General features: G+C 32.3%; 1 protein-coding gene and 2 long non-coding RNA genes across 13 annotated transcripts in view; 2 read left to right on the top strand and 1 right to left on the bottom strand.

Annotated features, from left to right (window-relative positions):
- LOC105831066 (potassium voltage-gated channel subfamily H member 2) overlaps window positions 1-22,988 on the top strand; it is a 179,066-nt gene that overhangs the window by 96,632 nt on the left and 59,446 nt on the right. For all 11 annotated transcript variants that reach the window (XM_012670922.3, XM_036291884.1, XM_036291883.1 and 8 more), the window contains one exon: window positions 229-309. In XM_012670922.3, the coding sequence (XP_012526376.1) occupies window positions 229-309 (81 nt within the window). The remainder of the gene's footprint in view (window positions 1-228; window positions 310-22,988) is intronic.
- LOC118647288 lies at window positions 9,827-16,694 on the top strand. Its single transcript, XR_004964589.1, has 2 exons — window positions 9,827-10,594; window positions 14,296-16,694. It is a non-coding gene; the product is annotated as an uncharacterized LOC118647288 (long non-coding RNA).
- On the bottom strand, window positions 10,886-12,857 carry LOC118647287. The gene is made up of 2 exons (XR_004964588.1): window positions 11,358-12,857; window positions 10,886-11,260 (listed from the first exon to the last, which is right to left on the bottom strand). It is a non-coding gene; the product is annotated as an uncharacterized LOC118647287 (long non-coding RNA).

Below are 22,988 nucleotides of genomic sequence, written 5' to 3' on the forward strand. Positions count from 1 at the left end.
AACATTTTGAATTTTCGAGCGGACACCTCTTAGTTTAAATTATTTCTTATATTTAATATACATACATAATATATACATATACATATATATATATATATATACATATATATATATATATATATATTGTGTGCGTGTGGATTTAATGTTAATAAATATAAAAGGAATGGATGCATATCCTTTTTATTTTTTATTATATTTATATTAATTTATTAATGCATTATTTTACAGTTTTCTTTACAAGACAATGGATCTGCGAAGTACTTTCAAGGAGCGATGCACACACCAAACATGGGAGAAAAAGTTGCTCAGGTAAGTGAAATATTTTAATATCGTAATTAGTTTTAATCATTAATGATTCTCATTAATGACTGAGACTCGAAAATGTAGACATATTATATGTTTGGTTTATTTGAATAATTTGCAAGAGAAAAAATGAGTATTGAGTTTTATTTCGAACAGTTAAGACAGTTTGAACTTAAGCAATGATTGGTCTATAATATCAGTTTGTTACATCCGAAAACATCAATAAGTAGAATATAAAAAAAATTTTAATATAAGATACAATTCACAGACTGATAATACGTGTACTTTAATATTCTGGAATAGTATATTGTGTAACAAATATGGAAAGTTGGGTATTTCCTATGAGTGCGGAAAATAGAATTGAAGGTGATTTTGAACGAATGGGCAATAACCAATCCGCACTTTTTTTTTTTATTCAAGTGCACAAAAGTCGTCCTTGAATTAACTCGGCGGTTTCTTGAGCATTTTGTTCTACGATCACTAGTAGCTGCGACGAAACGTCAGTAATTCTGCGAAAGTTACCGTATACACGTCGGGAGATGTTGCGCATGCAAATATAATAACGAAGGCAGACGTAAACAAAATTACCTGTTCGTAGGAAAAGTCAGATGATTGTGTATGAAAGTCGTGAAAATTAGTACATTATGTAACAAGTGATGAGTCGGTTATTGCCTATAAGTGCGGGAAGTAAACGCAAGTGCGTATCCGTACATGTTGCACACGATATTTTTTGTTACCTATGCGTCGAAGTGTAATTCTTAAGTGTGAATTAACAGGTGAAAAAAGGACCACTTTCGACGCACATATAACAAAAAGTACGTTTCTCCATGAATTATGCTATCAATTGATAGAACAATAATGTGAAATTATAATATTTGACTAAGATAATTAGTCCGTGGGAAATCGGCGATTTTTTGAACGGAAGAAGGGGATGAAAAGAACGACTTTTGATGCACATGTAACAAAATAGTACGTTGTGTAACAAATGCGGAAAGTCGACTTTTTTTATGAGTGGGAAAAAAGCCGAGCATGTACTATTTTTTGTTACATATGCATCGAAAGTGGATCCTTTTATGTCACTTTTTTGTATACAAAATCGCTGATTTCAGCATTTTAACATTATTGCACAGTTTTTAGTTTTTAATAAATGGTGAATCGGGGCGGAAAGCATTCCAATACGACTTTTCTAGCATGTTTGATTATTTTTTAAACCGTTATTTTAACATAGTCACATGCAAATCATCTGACAACATGTATACAGTAACTCTCATAGAATTACCGATCTTTCGTCACTTTCGCGAATCTAATCTTGACTAATCTGTCAATTCGTGAGGATCTAAGGCACTCAAGCGACGACACTTCGATGCACAAGTAATAAAAAATACGGTGTGCAACACGGGCGGATCAGTCTTTTTCACTCGTGCAGGTTTTTCACGTGTACGTACTCGTGCTAAAAAGACTGACTTTCTGCTCTTGTTACACAATGTACTATTTTGTCGCTAGATGATGTGTATGCGATTGTGGTTACGAAGGCAAATGTATGAAAAATAATCAAACGTGCAAAGAAAAGTTATGCTGGAAAGTTTTCCGCTATCTATTAGAAGACTAAAACTGTATAATAATAAATTATTTGTTTGAGAAAACTGTGCCATGTAGAAATCGGCGACTTTACGCACGAAGAAGTTACACGAAAGAGACAACTTTTGACGCAAATGTAATGAAAACGGATTTTTAAATCTATAAAAAAAATACATACAAAGTTTTTTAATGATATTTACTAATAACACAGGAATACCACAAAATTTTTTTGGAAATTTACTTGGACCAGATCAGGTATTTGTTATGGATTTTAAGTTGCTGAAATCAAATTCGAAGCTAACTCTATGTTTAACTCACGTCAGGTTTTTTATTTATCTGAAAAAAAAAACACCAAAATTAGAGAAATAAAACACCATGTAACAGGTCATAATCATTTGAAACATTGTTCGTTTACTCATGAATTTATAAACTCATAAACTCACTCATGAGCCTTAAACTTATAAACCCTAGATTCACAAATTCTGAACTTATAAACTTATTAACCTATTCAAATTACTTGATGTTTTATCCCCAATTTTGGTGTTTCTCTCGAATAAATAAAAAATCTAACGTGATGAGGTTAGACGGGCTTCTGATTTGATTTCAACGACCCAAAATCCGTAAGAAATATCTGGTCTGGTCCGAGTCAACCTTTGAAAAAATTTTGTGGTCCTGTGTAATTGTACATTATTAACTTTGATCAAGTTTGACCCTTATTTTCATCCTCTTAATAAGTAAAAAAAAAAAATAGATTTGAACTGTAATAATTAAAACTTTTGTTGAAGTGAGTCCAAACAGTTCAAACAGATCTGACAACAAAACTGCTCTATCTATTAAAGATGTATTGGACTGAAGTTCAAAATGGTACAAAGTTGCTAAAAATTTGTGAAATTGTTCTTTTAGTTTCCCTAATGTACTGCAAAAAATTGAAAACGCATCCACTAAACGGTTGCTGAGTTATAACTATTTTAATTTTCACTGATTTTACATGGTATCCTTTTCTATCTTATGGAAAAAGACGATCTTGACGGATGAAACAGCTAAAAAAATATAGAAGAAATAGTACCAGTGTTTTGAATTTTTTTGTACATCTAGTATATGAATAGATGAAAATATCTGCCAAGTTTCAATTGTCTTCACTACACCGTTTTAAAGAAATAAAATATAACTTGAGATAATTGTGCATTTTCACTGTCAAAAGTTTAAACTCATAAGTGAAAAAAATCGCAAATACATGAAAAATACCTTTGTAAGAGTAAAAATAAGACTCCAACTATCGTACAACATATTCAAGTTTCTTACATCTAGATTTACTATGCGTTAGGCGTAGATATTTAAGTATTTCAAATTTCATGCACTTTTGTCTAAGATTATATGTTCGATACACCCTTAAGTTATAGATCGTTCCTATTTTGTGGCAACAAGGATGATGCGAGAAAAACGACAAATATCTTCCTGAAAACGTATTTTTATAGAACCAATCAATTATAATCTTGTTGTCATCCATTCTCATCAAAAGATGTAAAAAACCATAGACATAGTAAGTATAGACCAAGCATTCCGCTGTATAAGCGTAGTGCATACGAAAAGAAAGAGAAAAGATGTAAGACGAGCTTCTATCTCTTTTTAATGCCGGAGAAGTGGGGAGCACTTCTCCTCATCTCCTCGCGTCGATTTATCATTTCCCCTGTCAGGCTCTCCCTACTACGATGATGTCAGAGAGAGAAAGAAGCTCGTCTTACATCTTTTCTCTTTCTTTTTGTATGTACCACGCTTATACAGCGGAATGCTCGGTCTATTTTTACTATGCCTATGTAAGAAACTGAGACAACGGTCTTTTTCAAGTTCTAAAGTGAACTGAAGTCTACAATGGAAGCTGTTAAACATGGTGACAATTTCAGTGGTTTTTGTCAGCGGTACAGATAATAGAATATTTATCTACATATCGATAATAAATTGGAATTTCGATTTTTAATGCTTTTAACGCTTTGTCCTCGAGGTCTTGCAACACTAAATCAACCATAATAGGTGACATAAGTGAGCCCATCGGAGTTCCAAATGTTTGCTTATATATTTTATTGTTAAACGTGAAAAAGGTTATGGCATGTATAAAATTGTCTAACGGAATGGAGGTATTATTTTCAATAAATGTCTTCTTTCAATAAATATTTTTACCCAAGAGAGCGTTGTACAATCTAAAACTGTCCATCGCATGTCTATTATAAATTGGTAGACTTTCTTTAATAATTTTATGTATGTAATTTGTAAGTGGATATAGGGCAGTGTTTACTGAAGAAACAATAATTCTTAAAGGTGCGTTCGGTTTGTGGATTTTAGGAAGGCCATAAGCCTAGGTAAATGGAGTCACTTGAATGAAGCGTCCAATAAGTTTCTCTCTGAATAAACACTTTGCGTAACCAATTCTTTAACATATTGTTTAAGTTTCTTTCCAGCATGCAACTCGGGTTTTTTTTTAATAACTGTATATGTGTTTTTATCTTGCAAAATTTCTTCCATTTTTGCAATATACTTCTGTTTATCCAGAGCAACCGTGACATTACCTTTGTCAGCTCTAATAAAAATAACATTAAGATTTATTTTGCAAAATTCAATGGTTGTCTTGTGTAATTTCAAAAGTTCTTTATCAATGTTGTTTACTATAATCCTTTGTTAAAAATCTATGTAATTGTGGGATGACCGCATTTCTCATTTTAGTTATTGTTTCCAGGTCCATATATTTGTTATAGTTTTCCAAATCTTTTATGACCTCGTGGACGTTACTTTTTTCATTGAATCGAGGAAGAAGGCAGAAATTACTACTCAGTTGAAATAAATTCGAGACTGTTTCCGGGATGTGACTCGTATAAGATAGATTCACAAATCACTTCTTATTTGTCTCTGATATGGAGGTCCTCTTCTTGTCCTTGAACTCATTCGGGTCTAAGAAAATTTCAATAGAATCATTTTTCAATGATTTTATGGACTAATATCTAATTGGTTTGATTTTCTTGATATTAAGTATTTCATTTCTCTGAATTAGCCATTCCAATTTTTTGTGATGTAGGTTATTTATTCTTAACTTAAACCTATCAAAGGAATTAGTATGATGTATCATTATGCTATTTAAAATCTGAGGATGAATAATATCTTTAATTTGATAAAGTTTGAACTATTTGGCATTTGATTTGTTTGAACTATCCAATTATCCGATGTTTCCATTACTAATTATGAATAGAATACAGAAATTATGAGAGAAATAAAAAAATTAGAAAAAGTAAGGTTAAAAACATGTATTTCTAGTAATTATTACGTGGAATTACCGTGAAAGATTCTTTATTACATGTATAATGAAATTTGTACTTGTATGTACAGTAAAAAGTTTGAAGTTTGAAGTTTTTTTATGACAACGTTTCGAGAGATGGCAGAGAAAGTTAAAAGTACTATGGTAATGTATCCAATGTTAATTGAAATTGGCACGAGACCACTTTTCGGAAATAAAAGCGTTAGCCATTCTTTGGGTCAAAGATATGTATAGTACCTTTGTCCACTTGGAGTACTTTATCCACTTTCAGTTTCGTGAATTAAAGATCGAGTTCGCCGAGAAGTTAAATCTCTTTACTGATACCAAGTAAAACGTATTTTCATCATGAAATGCTTTCATCAAATTAATGAATTTCTTATGCTTTTGGAACATTTCGAAACGAGTTTTTTCTGTTTTCGTTTACAAGAAACAAATTGCATAATTGGCGTAGTAAGGAAATGTACTTGATTTCTGCGTAATTTGTTATTTTGATAAATCAAAAGTTAGTAAGCAATAAATAAAGCAACAATTACGAAATTAACAATATTAATAGAATTGCACGCACACACACACACACACACACACACACACACACACACACACACACACACACACACACACACACACACACACACACACACACACACACACACACACACACACACACACACACACACACACACACGTATATATATATATATATATATATAGCATTTGTTATAAATTGTTGTGAAATTACTACAAAAAAAATCTTTTTATAGATTTGCAAACTATTTGATTGAACAAAAGATGTAAATAAAATGGTGCGGAGTTATACACTTTTATTAACATACTGCTATCGTAATTGTTTCTTTTATATTTAATAGGAGTAATATATTGATTTTAATTTTACTTTTTCAACAAATCAGAAATTTTTAAAGGTTAAGATCCGATTCAAAAACCATGAAAAAGAACATACTGTTTTTACTTGTCACTTCAGGACTAAAATCGGTCCGTTTTATCCATTGTTCTTTTCCGTTAATTTTTACACATCAAATTAATTTGGATTATTTATTATTGTAGAAAATAAACATGTCTTACTTTTTTTTATTAAAACGGTATCTTCTCGTTTTACATTTAGCACGTGACTGCATGTCCCGATGCATGAGCAATGTGGTAGGACGTATTTGCTTTCAAATATTTAACAGAACTGCAATACGTAGAGGAAAAGAGGGTGGATACAGAAGGGAGGATTGTTTGCACACGAGTGTCCTTTTAACACACTGCCTTACATTAATACGGCCCTGACTGGCGCCAATCCGACTGTGCCGCAGTCTCGTAGGCGGAAATCTCCCACAGCCCGGAATTCTCGCAAAATGACGTTTTATAGCAAGATACTGACGCGCTCACTGCGAGGATAAAAAGCTCCGAAGAAATACACGCTTAGAAAGGACCGTTGGGATGTCGCAAATTAATATTATCAGTGAAGCGAAAAATTGGAAAGTCTGTTATCTGATAAATCTGTACATGTCATGCTAAAGCAATAACGCTGCAATGCAAAATTCCCTGTTTGTATTAACGTCACCAGATAGAAAAGAAAATTAAATTGCATCGCGATATGGAGAATATGAGGGTTTATAATAAACCGGGAAGATAATTGTATGACATATTAAAATTTACCATCTCAATATCTCAATTTATACTGATGAATAAAAAAATGCTTAATTTCTATGATATTTTGATATACACTGAGAAAAAAATTATTACGTTTACTGGATGTTTCTATTTGATTAAATTTATTTGTGGTTCGAGTATTTTATGTATTTAAATTAAATATATAAAAAATTGAACAGAAGAAATTTGATCAAGTTGAAAAATTTACTCAAATTTTTTTTAACAATAAATTGTACTTACATATAGGGGAAAGACATTGAATTTGGAACACTTGGTTTTGAACAATATTTCTTAAATAATAGTTAGAAAAACATTGTTGAAAACATATTAGAAAGTACAATACAGTAGAATACAAATTAGAAAGTATCTTCTATCAAATGGTATAGTAATTTTTATAATACTGTTTCGTATTTTTTTAATAATTAATGTTTTTGTGACACATGTCAAAAAGAGTATCTGACGAAGTCTAATTTGGGCGCCTAATTTGGAATCCGTATACAATCGATGTATTAATGTTACATTGTATTGATTTATACATCTTACCTGAATTTTGTAGTTACTATAGATTCAATGTTATTTCGTTAGACTTGTCTAAAGAATATAATTGTGCAAATATAACTCTCGCTTTTGACAAATTTGTTTTTAACAAATTTTATAAAGAAAAGGATATGAATGTATAAAATATAGGTTTTTATTTCTTTAATTAATTAAACAGATCGTATTTTTATCGGTATTTGTATAATGCGATATTTAGTTTTCAACAAATAAAGGAGTTCTAATTTAGGAAACTGTTGCAAATTCGGTGCCTTTCTTTTATTGATCCTTTGTTATGTATAAGCATAACGTAATATATAAGGCGATATTTAATGCGGAAAATACAATTTCTAAGCATCGATTGATTGTTCTGCAATTTGTTCCAACATATTAGTATTTTTTAAAGATACTATCTGTTTAGTGACAATTGCTTTCAAATGAATCAAGTGTCTTAGAATTTTATTAGAACTAGAAGACATTATATATACACGTGTAATTATTACGACGCGAAACCTTACTCTTGCATGCATGAAGCAATTAAGATTAGATTAAGGGTTTATTTCCCTTAACGTTGTAACTGTCTCTTGAAACGTACCGTACTTTGTAATATGCAAATCCAATTTGGTCAAAGTCGTGCAAAGCTCATGGGCTTTCAAGAAGTCGTAACATATATATTTATGTGTCACTTTGGTGTTGTCGTAACTTAGATCATTACTTCGCAGTCGCGGTTGTTCCGAACGTACGTTTGAATTATGGACGCTTATTCCTCCAAGCGGCATTTCAGCGGGCGTGATCATCATTTCGCGACGTAACTTAACAAGAGAAGAGCTATTGTCACATTCTCAGTTATTTATATAAACCAGAATAGCCACCGAATTTTCCGATATATCGATAATCAATACTGCAACATTGTAGAGATTTTTATCATGTATTCAGGTGTTGTTGCAATAATTATATCAACGCCAATAAATCAATTTTCTTGACTCGCAGCAACGTTGATGTTTTTCATTAAGAGCTTCGTTTTAAAGCTGCGCAGGAACTGTTTTCCTTTATTTTGCAATATAATCCGCTAACTTTGACATTATATGATAAAATATTGTTACATTTATCGACATAAATATCCATAAATGTGTCGTAAAAAATTCTCTCGAAATTTTAATCCAAACTTGAAACGCTTAATCTTGTATACAGAAAAAAAGGTTTTGCTAAATTATCTAAAAAAAAAAAACTTTTGTTGTGTAGAGATAAAAATTTGAAAATATGTATTTTTTGTTGGAGTATTATAATAATTATGTAAACCGCAATTAAGCTGATTGTTTAAATGTCAAATTTTTTTGCAGCATTGCTCGAGCATTGTTCTTAATTATTTTGACAAGATTACTTTCAAATTTGTGTGTGTATTTAGTTAAAATTTTAACTAAATTAACTTTAACAAAATCGTTCTTTTCTGTACTTAATTCTATTGAGAACTGCGACCTAATAAAATTTCGTTGCAGCTTTATATCATTTTCGTCGTACACGTGTCACAATGTGTAAAAACGCGCGAGATTTAATGCCAAGAATAGTATTGTGCAAGCTTGTTTAGTGTGCTCATCCGAGCTTTCACAATTTTCCGAGAAATTACAATCTCGAGGAAAGAAACAGATACGATGTAGAGTCGGACAGTTGCCAGTAATAGAATAATTAATAGCACGTAAACATCGAATAGACATTCCGAGATACTTTTTCACGATTGAATAACGGATCTTGTTACGTTTTGTTTTAACATTAATCGGAGTTGTGTTACCGATTTCAAGAGAAGTAACGAATGAGAAGGAGGCAAACGAGAAACTATAGTGCGAGAATGATTAATTAATAACGCTAATTAATGGCTCGTGCAAGACATATCGAGCTACGTGGTACATGACATCCTTGAAATAAATGTACGTCCTATAAATTTAAGTGGATTGATCGTAAGGATGAAATAATAGCAGAATAAGCGACACAACACGAATATTTAACTAATTATCTAAAACAAATAATGCCAATCAATCCTCTACTTGCAATAATAAATCTTTAATTAAATCGATCTTCAAAAAGAATCTTGTTGATACAATTTTTTTATCTCAACGTGACTGTCGTTACTATAATTATAATTCGCTGAAGATCTCAGTAGCGTTAATTCTCGAGTATTCAGTAAGTCCGGTTGTCCACGCGTTTATTGCAAATTCAAAGAGATAATACGAGGAGACGAGCATCCGAGCATCTTCCGTAGTGCCAAAGACGTACCGGAAGTACGGATGTACACGTCAATCGCGACGTGTTGAGGAGGAAGAAACGAATCTCGCTGCTCGCTGGCTGGCGGATTGCCCGTCAGCTATGGCAACGCGCGAGAAGAGGAAGAAAGAGCGACCTATCGGGGCGCACGCGTGCCGGAATGAGAGGGAAAGAGAAGGGCCGCGAGAAATTCACGGGACTCCCGTTACAGGGCGCCCCAATCAGTGTCGCAGTGTCTCCCGTTCCGCCTAGCACGTAGCAGGTGTCGTCATTCACTCGCCACTCCGTCCACATTCTCGACGAAAGAAGATCGCACATGCGAACAGTGACAAGACAGCGGCCTTCTTACGTCCGCGGGTTCCGCAAGAGTGCGAGAACTCGCCGATCAATTCACTCGACGTCGCGCCCAGTCCGTGCCCAGTTCTCGCGGCCCGCGCGAATCGCGAACGATCCTTTCCTTGCGTTGCGTTCTTGTGCGAGATCATGACAGAACATCAACTGATACCGATCAACAGTACCCATATCGACTTAGCCGCGAGTGATTAGAATCGTTCGCGAGCCGCGCTTTATAAAATTCAGACCGTCATTCTCCAGGACTATCGTCCGTTGGTCCACGGTACTGATCGTCAATGATCGCAAACATCGTTCTCGAGCAGCACATGTTTGGCCAACGATTGGGATATACTGGACTAATATTGGGCCAATCAATTGTGCTGCTAAGCTCGAAAAATTTGGGGATTATTTTCACGATTTCTCGGGACATCTGATATCAAGTCCAGGACGCGTCTCGTGAGATAGGTCGATCGATTATCGTGCGGGATTTGCGAGAGTCGAATAGACGCGGGATCACCGACCGCTCGAACGTGATCCTGAAATAAAAGGAGAAAGAACCGTGCATCGACGACAACGACAACGACGAAGGGATCGGTTTCAATCGATGGCGACAGTGAACGTTGAGCCGCGAACGATGTGAGCGTGTGCTTTAAACGAAGCTTTTCTAATCGCAAAGTTAAAAGTACAAATAAAAGTACAAAATACTCGAGCACGGGATAAAAGAGAAAGTTTTTGTTGCATGTCGTCGAATAACGCACGAAATGTTAAAGTGATTTGATTACGTATTTTAAAATGTATCGGAGATATATAAAATAAAATATTGCAGAAAAATGTAATTAGCTCCATCTTGAAAGACTACAGATTTGAAGCATTTAATTTTATTTAAAATATTTGCTACATAATAAATCTAAAATAAAAATTTTATAATTGTATAAAATTTATTATTTATAAATTTGTATATTTTACAATATTACAGAAAAGTACCCTTATATCTCCATATCTGTAATAATTTTATTTCTTATATCATAGATCATTTTACATAAAACTATGCATGGAGTTTTGGAAACCTATTTACAATTTTTATAAATCTACCGGTAATTCTGCTCGGCCTAGCGAGATAAACCGTTTCTCATTTATTATCATTAATCACGGTCAGTGCTTCAATGCAAGCTGTGCCAAGTAATTTTGTCCATCCCTCCTCTGCATCATTCATCATAGGTCTTTGCGGAGCGTCTCAGATTCGTTGGATCCCAGTACAGTTACGGATTACGGACTTAAAGATTGTGACAATCTTGATCAAACCTAAGAAAAAAATCTGCCATAAAAGAATTTATTTTTTCGGGAGAAAAATTTGTTTACACGATTAAAATGAACTTGACACGCCCTACGCATGATTTACCTATCTTATTCATCGCATATTTTTCCATAAGTTCGTAACAATGGATTACGCTGCAAACTTGTGACGCGAGTCATCTATTCTACTAAAAGAAATGCCACGTACGTGCCTGTCCATGTCCACGTGCTTCTCTGCGCTTTCGCGTCACACGAACTGTTATGCCCTGCAACCCAGACAAAATGGTGTAACAGCGTTATTGAATCGGTTTCTCGTGTACCAAATCTCTCAAGATTTTCTTTCTGCTTCTATGTAAGAAATAGTTCTTTCAAAATCACTGAGCATTTTTCATGCAAGCTTTCTAGCATTTTAATACAAACGCAAACTTTTCTATCATTCTTATCATTAATTATCTCTGTACGTTGTGTGTTCATTAAATTCTTTGCGATCATTTATATTAACATCTTAGTACTATTGAAAGTTACCACGAAAGTGTCATAAACTTTTGTTTACACGTTCCAACGTCTCTAAAGCAATTAACATGCAATTGAACAGTGTATTGTCTAAACTGTCTCGATATTATCACCTAAAATTGATATTAATTTTAAATTTTACTTTGTTATTTCATGAGCTTATGATCAATTAAATTTGTAGACTTTATATCTTGTCGTATATTAATTATTATAATTTTTCATTCAGCTCTAACGACATAAATTTTCATAAAGAAAAATTATATAAACTGGAAATATGAAGTTTTAAAATATATAATAAACATTTATGACTCATTGATTGTGACTTAAAATGGACGCACCCAAAAATATCTCGCAAATGTATAAATCTAGATTTTCTTAAAGATTGGAAATTCATGTTCAATCTCTGGACTATTATGATGAACTTATTCGTAAGAATATGACGAGGATTCAAATTAATTTCGTGCAAATTTAACGGATTTAAGTTAAGACTAAACTAGACTTAATACCAGAAGGGTCCATTTTTCCTTTACCGACAAAATCGATAACCTACTACAGAGATTTGAAGCAACCTACTACAGAGATTTGAAGGGACCAAAATATTTTCCGACTAATATCTACATGTTGACAAAGCTGCGATTTAAATTTAATTTTTTAGCATAAATAGTTTTTTTAGAAATAAATATTTTTATCTTATTTTAAGAAATAAAATATAATTTCATTGATGATTTGAATTAAATAAATCATTACTTTTTATATTATCTTTAAATCGTTTATTTATACAGAATTGTTTAGTTACTAGTATTAAATTTGTAAAAAAAAGCAATAAAATATTTACATTAATATGATTTTCACGAATTCACGAATTTATTTTTGCGAGGATATAACATTTATCTTCGAGGAAAACCAAAGAAAACCTTTGCACGAGTTCGATCGTATAATTCCAATGTCGGAAATCAATCAGTTCTTGTTGTAACTTGAAACGGACGGCTCGGAAACCATCATTCTTATCGTGATTAATTGCCAATCGCGTATCAACCGACGTCGGGAGGCGCTCAAGAAATGTTTTTTCCGACGAGATTCGTCTTTTCTTCCTCCGAAGGTAGCATTTGCAGCGACGACATATACACGGCCACATTACCACGCGAACTGGCGAAGGTCATAGCCACCAGGTGATCAATGACTGGCGTCCTTGCATTGCGATGCTAACATCACGCATACATACAAGCTACCACGTGCATACGCGCCTACGTCTCTGTGTGTGTAGGTACATATGCAAGTGCTGATAGGCATAAGAACGCACGAGAATCCATTCGCTTGCCTTTACCATGATATTCCCACTGCCCCTTCAACTTTTACATTATTTCGCGACTTAGTCCCGCTTTTATTATCGATATCAAGAAGAAGACTCGAAATAGACAATTGTTAGTCGTAGTCGAATACGACAATCGCGAATTCGTAAAGAGAATAAATGTATTGTTATTCATCGAATGCAGACGATTTTCGCAAACAAAGATGTCTGCACAAGAGAGCAGACATTTAGTTTATCGCTCATTTTAATTAATTGCACATTTCGCTTGCGATGTTCATCACAAAGGCTTCGCTACAATAATGGCTTTCCGGAAGCTTTTAACTTCGATGTTATCAATGACCGTTTAGCATAAACTAGGAAGATCGTAAAATTGCTGCAATGCAAATCACATCGTTGCATGATGGACTTTCCATCGTCATATGGCCCTCATCAAGAATGCAAAATGACTATATCATGCAAAAAGCTGCTTACTCGATGTTTGCTAACGTACAAGTTTTATCTTCATCCTTCATTTTAATATTATGCATAATTAATAGCATAGTTTAATTTATTTTTATGAAATATTAATTACAGTTTTTTAAAACTGGACATTTTTTTTTTTAATATATTGTAACATTTTTATAATATACAGGGTGTCTCAAAATATGTAGGTCAACGCTCGTAAAAAAGTAGAAGGAATCGAGATGATCATAAAAGTCCAATATTGTCCAAAGAGGGTTAGGTTAGGTCTTTGGTTAGGTCCACCAATAATCGAGGTATTAATTTTTCAAATTATGCGAATGAGAGCGCGCCGAGAGAAGAGTTCGATCCGCTCGAGCCATAACATGGAAGAAAAAATCTTTCGTGAATGTATAATAAGCTTTCATTTACTGTTCACAATTACGATAGAAATTAATTAGATTACTTGCAGATTCCATACGTTAATATTTCTATTATTGGTGGATCTAACCGAAGACAATATTGGATTTTTATGTTCATGTCGATCCCCCCCCTTCTACCTTTTTACAAGCGTTGACCCACATATTTTAGGACACCCTGTATAATATTATCTTGATAAATTAAACAATGCTAATAATTTTTATCTTGTTTTAATGACTTAAAGTTATTACTGAAGAAACACGCAATTATTATTACCCATAATCGTTTTCAAAAAATACTTTCCGAGAAAAAGTTGATTGTTTTCTTAAATGTCAAACAAATAAAATTTCCTTACACATTATAGAAGTCTTAAAATTGAACCAGCATCAGATAAAATCTAACTACGCAACGAACGACTTAACGCACGCAAGCACGCAATAAGGCAATATTTTCGTTCAAAAAAATTTTTCCATAACCGTTTTGTTGCAAAACGTATACATTAACAAAAGAAATATGTCCTTAAGGGTGCGTTCCACTTAATGCCCGCAACGCTCGCGAGCGTTGCTTATCCTTGTTTAATATTTGATAACCAACAAGGATGAAATGATTCTACGGTCGTTGCGAGCTTTAAGTGGAACGCACCCTAAATCAGAAACTGAACGAGAAACTTTTGGTAACCAAAAGATAAAAACAATTATTAGTAACAAAATATTAATATGACATGCACGTATTATGCCAAAACAATATAAAAAGATAAGGCCAACAACGAATTAGATGTAGAATTTCTTTCTAGAATTTCAAATCAATTAATTATAATAAAATTTTTAACGATAAAATAATGATAAAAATATTGTAGTTTTTAAACTTAACAGATTTTAAGAAAAATTTAAAGTTTTTGTTTACATTTACGTTTACATTTGTATTATATAAGTAGTTATTTTTAATTACTGATTTTACAATACGAAAGTTATTTGATAAATTTGACAAATTTCTATGAAATTGCGTTATTTACTTGTTAATGTGACATTTGGAAAGTTTCACTCTTTAAACCCCTCCAAACAATCGAAAGTGATGCATTGTTTACATTCGATCATTTGAAATAAGCGATTTAGCAATTGTCACAAAATAAAAAAACAAATTCTGATTAATGACAAATTATATGAATTGAGTTTGGAATTGATTCCTGAATCCTATTCTCCGAATTTGGGCTCGTGCGACTTCTTCCTACTCTCAATTTTTTTGAAAATCTGGAAAATCTCTCGAAGGGGGAAAAAGTTCCATTTTTATGACAACATCTACAATTTACAATCCGTTATTGCCGTCACGAAGAAATCTTAAGCGCAGAGAAATCGGATAAGTGATATGTGATCATAATAGGAAACTCTAGTATTCAAGGAACTCATTTTATACGATTGTGTCTATAGAATTTTTTAATTTTCTTTTGATACCTTACGGTTCTAATCATATCCCAATGCTGTTTACTAGGAACTCAACTATACTGAACTATGTTTACAAAAAACTGAGCATAGTTTTTTAGTTTAGAAGGGTTTAAGAGTGAAACTTTTCAGACGTCAATAAATGAATGCTGCCATTTCATAAAAAATTTCCGAACGTATTAAACGACCCAAGTATATCATATAATTTCTAACTCTGATAGTCAAACCCGAAGAAATAAATTATAAGTAGAGTCTGCTATCAAGACCTGATTCTAGAAGAGCAATAGATTTCAAACTTTGTAATATTTGACGATGTCAGCGAACTGCTGTCAGAAATCTGATAGAATCTGTTGATGTCCTTTGCAACAGACTGAACTCATCTAAGCTCTCATTTTGTTAACATTCTATTAACAGAATCTGTTGACATTCTACATCTGGAGACTGGCAGTAGAAATCGAACGAACTTTGTTACAAAACAGCAGAGCCTGCTGCCAATCTGTTGTTAGACTATCACGCAGGTCCTGCTTATTTTTTGCTTTCAATCCCACGTCAGGTTCTGTCAAGTTCTGCTTGATTTCTGCTGTCATTTCTGATATTCTATTGCCAGTCTGCTAACATTTTGACAACATTTTGCTGACTGGATATGTATATAATTTAATGTATATAATGTTCTCGGTTTACCTCGGTTATTATATGCTTTTAACTATAATAATGGTTTTTTATTGAGTTCTTATTTAACTGAAAGAATTATGTGTCTAACAATGTTTCACTATTTTAATTTGATATATATCAAGGATAAGATATATATTTGACCGATAAGTATTATAAACATAAAGATAAAGATGAGATTGATTATTTGGTCTGCAGCGAATCTTGGTGCAGAATAATAGCTTTTTTGTGAATTTAACCTAAAACGATAAACCTATATTTTCCAACTTCAAACGTTATACTGGGTTAAAAATGTACCCCATTCCTTCGCAAACGTGCTGCATTGAACAGAAGAATTGAAATCACTATTGTTCTACATGAATTTCTTTGTTTTTGAATGACGAAGACGATAATATAATTTACAATAATATTAATTATTATTAAACACGTTAAAAATTAATTTAAACAAAATAAAGTTAAAAAAAATTCACAAAAATGACTTCTTTTTGAAAATCTATTGTATTTTTGTCAATTTTTTACGAATTAAAAAACCAAACAGTTTTCAAAAGATAAAAGATAGATTTAGAACCGGGATAAAATAGGTATCGTTTAAAAAGTTTAATTATTTTGACAAATAAAAGTTGGAAAAACGATAGTTGAAGAGAAATGGAAAAAAAAACATTTATTTCTATTGCTATAAAATTGTAAAAAAATGTTTCTTTTTTAAATAAATTATTAAAGTAAAAATAATTAAAATATTTTTATGACTCTCTAAGCGACACTCGCCACACTGTATCGTCCTGCAGTTTTCATATACAAGAACGTTATTTCTTTCTATGATAAGTGCCCGTCGGAACAAAATGTAAACAGGTAGAGTTTAAGGCTGCGTTCCGAAATTCACTGCCAGTACTGAAAGTCTATAGTTCATGTTACGTGTACTATACATTTTCAGTAAATTTCGGAACGCAGCCTTAGACTTTACATGTTTACATTTTGTTCCAACGGACACTTGCTGTGACGATTATTAAAAGTAATTGTAATATCGCGTCAACATCGACTGACAGATCTCACGGCGTCGGCATCGGCTACAGATCTTGCGGTATTTTAGATCGGGGAACAAAGACGCGGAGTCGCTGCAAACAAAGGGCAGTTTGCTCTTTGAAGGGATACAAACACGAAAAAACAGTGTTTCGTATACGAAAAGTTTTATAGTAAATATTACTATGTAAATAGTAAGCGCGGACCAAGGAACGAATTATGAAAACTTTTACTATGTTTTTCATAAAAATACCAGAGTATTTACACTATTTATATTATAATTCTTTGAAATTTCTCTTATGATCCGTGGCTACTCATACATAGTAATTTTTACTATAAAATTTTCTCCATTATCCGAACGAAATGCATACAAACATTAGGTTGGGATCACAGCAAACACAAAGTTACATGTAACGTGCTTGTTAGTTGTAATTTCCCACTCAATAATATAATTGCAATATAACACACGTGTTATATTACAATTACATTGTTGAGTGGGAAATTACAACTAACAGGTACGTTACATGTAACTTGGTGTTTGGTGGGATATAAGCGTGCCCGATTTTTACTTTATATTTGTACTGCTCGGAAATTAATAACGTTCCGACGCCAACTAGTCTCTCTCGATTATTAAGACTTTAAATTGAATTATGGTCGGTGTTATATATATGAATCGATCCCTTTATCCATTAAATTAGCAGATAAAATTAAATTCGCATTAGGCAACAAAACTACTTCGGTAAGATATTCTAGGGTTAATATTTCTATACTATAAAAAATTTTATAGTAAAAATTACTATGGTAAATAGTAAAAGCAGACCAGGCAAGGAATTACGAAAATTTTTATTTTTTTTTTCATTAAATTACTATAGTATTTATCATGGTGGAAGTATATAAGGTGAAGCATTCTGGTGGATGTGTAGTCGTTCAAAAGTAGAGAGGGAGCAATCAACCAATCAGAAGTGCCTCAAACATAAAATCCACTATGGCCGACACAAGATTGCAGAGTGAACGACAGTGTAGTGACAGTTGATAGTAAGTGTCAAATTAATGAAAATGCCAAGCTGTTTTATAAAAAATTGCAAAAATTGGATTGATGTATACGTATATTTATTAATATAATTATTTTAATTTGGCAAAACTGTGTTTTTATTTGATTGAAATTATTTCATTTTGAATTCCCGCTTTTGGTTTGGGGCAGTTCTGATTGGTTCTCCGCCCATAATACCGCCATTATATGCAATGCTTCACCTTGTATATTTCCACCATGGTATTTATACTACTTATGGTATTCTTTGATATTTTTATTATGATAATTCTTTGAAATTTTTGGCTACTATCGTACGTAGTAATTTTTATTATTAAAATTTTTTTCTTTAAAGCTTACATGAACTGCGCGCCGACCCTTGTCACTTTTGAAACATACTAAATACTACATAGCTAAAATGTTGAGGCTCAGAAGCATCTATAAGATTTCTCTTCATTTTTCCGAAAAACTAAATAATTTATTGCGAAAAATAATATCCTGGCTGAGACATTTAGCTAGTAACCATGTTTCAAGTTTGATAAAAATATTGGTGCGCAGTTTATATGTACATATAAGCAAGAAACATTAAATGCACAAAAAATTATTTAAAACCAAAATCCGCTATAGATCGAATAGACAATCTTATCTTTATCTTTATAATTTTAATTTTTTTGTATTTTAATTCCGTATATATTTATATATTTTCGCTATTTATATTTTTACACTTGTTATAAAAATTAATGCTAATAAAGTATAATTGAAACATGCAGTAATCTTATAATTATTATTGTTAAAAATTTAGTCATTATAATTAATAAATTAATTTAAAGTTTCTTCAAAGACTTCACAACATCTCTAATTTATTGATTGTTGGTCTTTAAAGTAAAGATGCCTATTATGAGCATTCTTTAAAAGCTTATAGTTTCTTGAATAGTAACATTTAACCTAAAATTTTTACGTGGTTTTATAGTTAGTACATTTAAGTATGACTAAAATTAATGGCTTAAATGTGTATTTCATTTGTTATGATGATTTTTCTCAGGCTTCAAATATTCATCAGTTTTGAGAAAGGAGTTTCAGTAAGTCTTCTAATATGAGATATTTTTATATTAGAAAATCATATGTGAAAAGAATACACTTTCAATTAAAATCTTTTTACTATAATTATATAAATGTAATAAATTTTAAGCAGTTTTTATCAATAAATTATTAAAAAATAAAAAATAAGTAACAGAAAATAAAAACTTCAATTCTGACTAAAAATTAACTTATTAAATTCAAAATTTAAAATTATTTTTCTCAATAAAAGGCCCACAGAAATAATTCAGATTTTCTGTTTTTGTATTGTACTTTATATTAAAACTTTCTGGTATCTCATATTAAGAACTGCATAAGTCACATAAATGTTGAAATGTATTTAAAATATTTAAAGTAATGACCAAATAATCAATACAATTTAATGGTTATACTTGATGTTAGAACCATATTCAAAATAAATATCAAATTATTGCTATTAAATTATATTGTTTACAAATCTTTTAAGTACCGAAAATCTTGCCGTGAGCGATGTAAACAAAATCTTTGTACACATCATTATACATGTGTATGTACAACACGACTGCTACCTATATGAGATTTTACAGTTATTAAACATAAGGCAATAATATTTTAAAAAGTAGTTGGGTTTGTAAAATAATTGAATATTTAAAATTATGTTAAGCATGTCTCATATTAGGCATTCTTACCTTATTCATTCATATTGCTTTGAAAGAATTATATATGAATGCAATCATTTCCATGGAATTTTTGCAAACATTATTAAATTCAAGAGTTATTTGTCGATGTTTGAAAAAAATTGTAAAAGCACAAATTTTCTCAAATAAAATTTGGAAACTCGAGATTTATAACAAAGAAATCAAATTATCTAGTTTCTTATTTAAAAAATAATTTCTTAATTCTTATGAAAATTAATAGTAATTGTTGCAAACTTTTAATAGAAACGAAGAGCCATATATATCGCGCACCTGTAAACAAGCAAATGTGCAACAAATTAAGATTATTAAACGTGTGAGGACTTATATTTTCTGATTCACTTGTGGATCGCGAAACTGCAAACACTGCTTAATTCGACAATAAACGCATTTCGAGCTGTCCATTTTAAAAGTAAACGCTCAAGAATTACTGCGTTTTTACGTACCATAAAGAAGAACAAAGAAAAATCCAGAAGAAAAATGCGTCAAGAATAGTTGCATCTTAAGTATAAGATTTACTAGCTTTTTTCGCTGCAGTCAATTAAATCGGCAATTAAGTCACCTTAAATGTCACTGTGCCACCAACAAGTAGAAGAATTGCCTGAGAATAAGTATAAATATTCTGAAGGAAGCAAAGAAGGTACGTCCCGCCGGACCATTTTGTCAGACAAAGAGGAATAAGCGTCTTTCAGTCAGGTTTTAAATAATTAAGTATCTGTCAACCGTTCTTTTACGTCGAGCGAGGATCAAGAAATTAAGATATCTTACGAGACGTCGAGTCCAAGTTTCATCCGAAACTGCTTGAATGCTATAAATGAGCGATGATGACAGAAGGGTAACCGACGGTGACTGGGAGTGGACTCTAGTTAAAGGTTGTTGGGATAGCTACAGTGAAACCAGTGCGGCGGCGAGAGAAGAGGAAGAGGAGGAGGAGGAAGAGGAGGAGGGGGAAGAGGAAGAGAAGGAGGAGGCTGTTGACTCGTGTGAACTGGCGCCCCATAGTGCAATGAGCGTGGGGGCTGGCAGGGTCGATTCCCCCAGCCCCCAGGACATCAGGCTGCTCCATGACCTCGTTGAGGATCTCAGCAAAGAACAAGAGGAAAAAAACAAACCACGGGCGGAACAGGTGAGCCATGTATTACCTTGCGGAAGTAGAGCGAGTATGATGCAAGATTGGTGCGTACGAGTTATTGACCTCGTCCGCAACATTTGGAGTATCCGATAACTCTTTGATTCGTCCTGCGCGGTGGAACATTATGTATTTATCGCTTTACACTGAAATATATCTTCGCAAATCTTTTCTTCATTCTCCGATTTTAGTAGTAATAATCTACATGATGGTAAAAGTTTTTCGCAAAATTATTGTATAAACTGTATGAATCAGACAACGGTAAAGATGCGCTGAGAAAAAAGATATTAATTTAACAAAATTTTTTAACTTTATTAAATTTTGTCACACACAGTTTAAATATTTATAAATTTGAATATATAAAATATAAAAACTGTCTAAGCGAGCCAAGACTTTTGCATGGAATGCAGAGAGAACCAAGTTCAAATCCTCGCTAAGGTGATATTCTTTGCAATAAATTTCCCAGTAGACACAGTTACATGTTCACTGCATAACAGGTATATTTTAACATCACATTTTATATAACGTAAAAGTTGCTGTAATGTTGTAGTTATGTTATAATTTTGCCCTTTTTAAAAAATAACGATGATGGAATATTTATGTTACAAGTACATTATTATAAGGTATAGATTCTATATATATGTTACATAGCTTCTTTAACCTCGCCCTTCTTTCCTTAAAGTTAACACTTTTGCTCTACTTTCTTTATCAAATATCAACTTTCTTTACCTCTGCTTTATTATTCCTTTCGCTCCTTTTCTTTCTTTCTGTATTTAATTTTTCCTGCGCTTATCTTTGTGCTTTAATCTCTAAACTTACCTACCTTTTCTTGCGCTTTCTATCTTCTCTCTCTCTCTATTTTGATGACATTCCTTCAAATTCTATCATCTTTTCACTTCCTTTTCTCCTGTTATTTGACTTTTTTTTTGTAATTCTCTAAATTCTATCTTAATTTTAATTCCCGCTTTCTCTTGCACATATCAACTCTCTCTCTCTCTCTCTCTCTCTCTCTCTCTCTCTCTCTCTCTCTCTCTCTCTCACACACACACACACACACACACACACACACACACACACACACACACACACACACACACACCACACACACACACACACACACACACACACACACACACACACACACACACACACACACACACACACACACACACACACACACACACACACACACACACACACACACACACACACACACACACACACACACACACACACACACACACACACACACACACACACACACACACACACACACACACACACACACACACAGAGAGATTTGAGTAAGTTAATATAATTTCAACAAAATTAATTGCTTATAAAGTTAATTTAGTTAAAAGTTGTATAAATAAAAAGCTTACAAAGAAACCTCGCGAACCCGAAAATTCTGATTTTAATGAAACTTGGCATAAATGTAGGGGGGGTAAATACATGAGTTTAGACATTTTTTGTTTGGGCTTATAAACGGTTTAAAGGGTTGAAACCACTCTTCAAAGATAAAGACATTTTTACTTTTTCTCGATATATCTCGTAAATCAGATAAGATATAAAAAAATATTTTATATAAAAGTTTTACCGTATAAATATCTCTATTTAACTATGTTATTTATTTTTTGAAAACAAATTTTTCAAAGAACAATTTTTTTCAAAAAATGAATAACAATTAAATAGAAGTATTTATACTGTAAAACTTTTGTAGAAAACATCTTTTGATATTTTGTTTAGTTTACGAGATTTATCGAGAAAAGACAAAAACTGTCTGCTTTTAAAGGGTGATTTTAATCTTTTAAATTGTTTATAAATCCAAACGAAAAATTTCTAAATTGATGTATTTACCCGTTCTACATTTATGTTAAATTTCATTAAAATTAGAATTTTCGGGTTCACGAGGTTCCCTTGTTAGTTTAAATTATGTTAAAATTAAATGAATTAAAGTTAAATTAAAAGTAAACTTTCTTTAACTTTAAATTTTTTAACTAATTAATAACAGTTAGAGGTTAATAATTC

This window comes from Monomorium pharaonis, chromosome 9, assembly GCF_013373865.1.
Source record: "Monomorium pharaonis isolate MP-MQ-018 chromosome 9, ASM1337386v2, whole genome shotgun sequence".
NCBI lineage: Eukaryota > Metazoa > Arthropoda > Insecta > Hymenoptera > Formicidae > Monomorium > Monomorium pharaonis.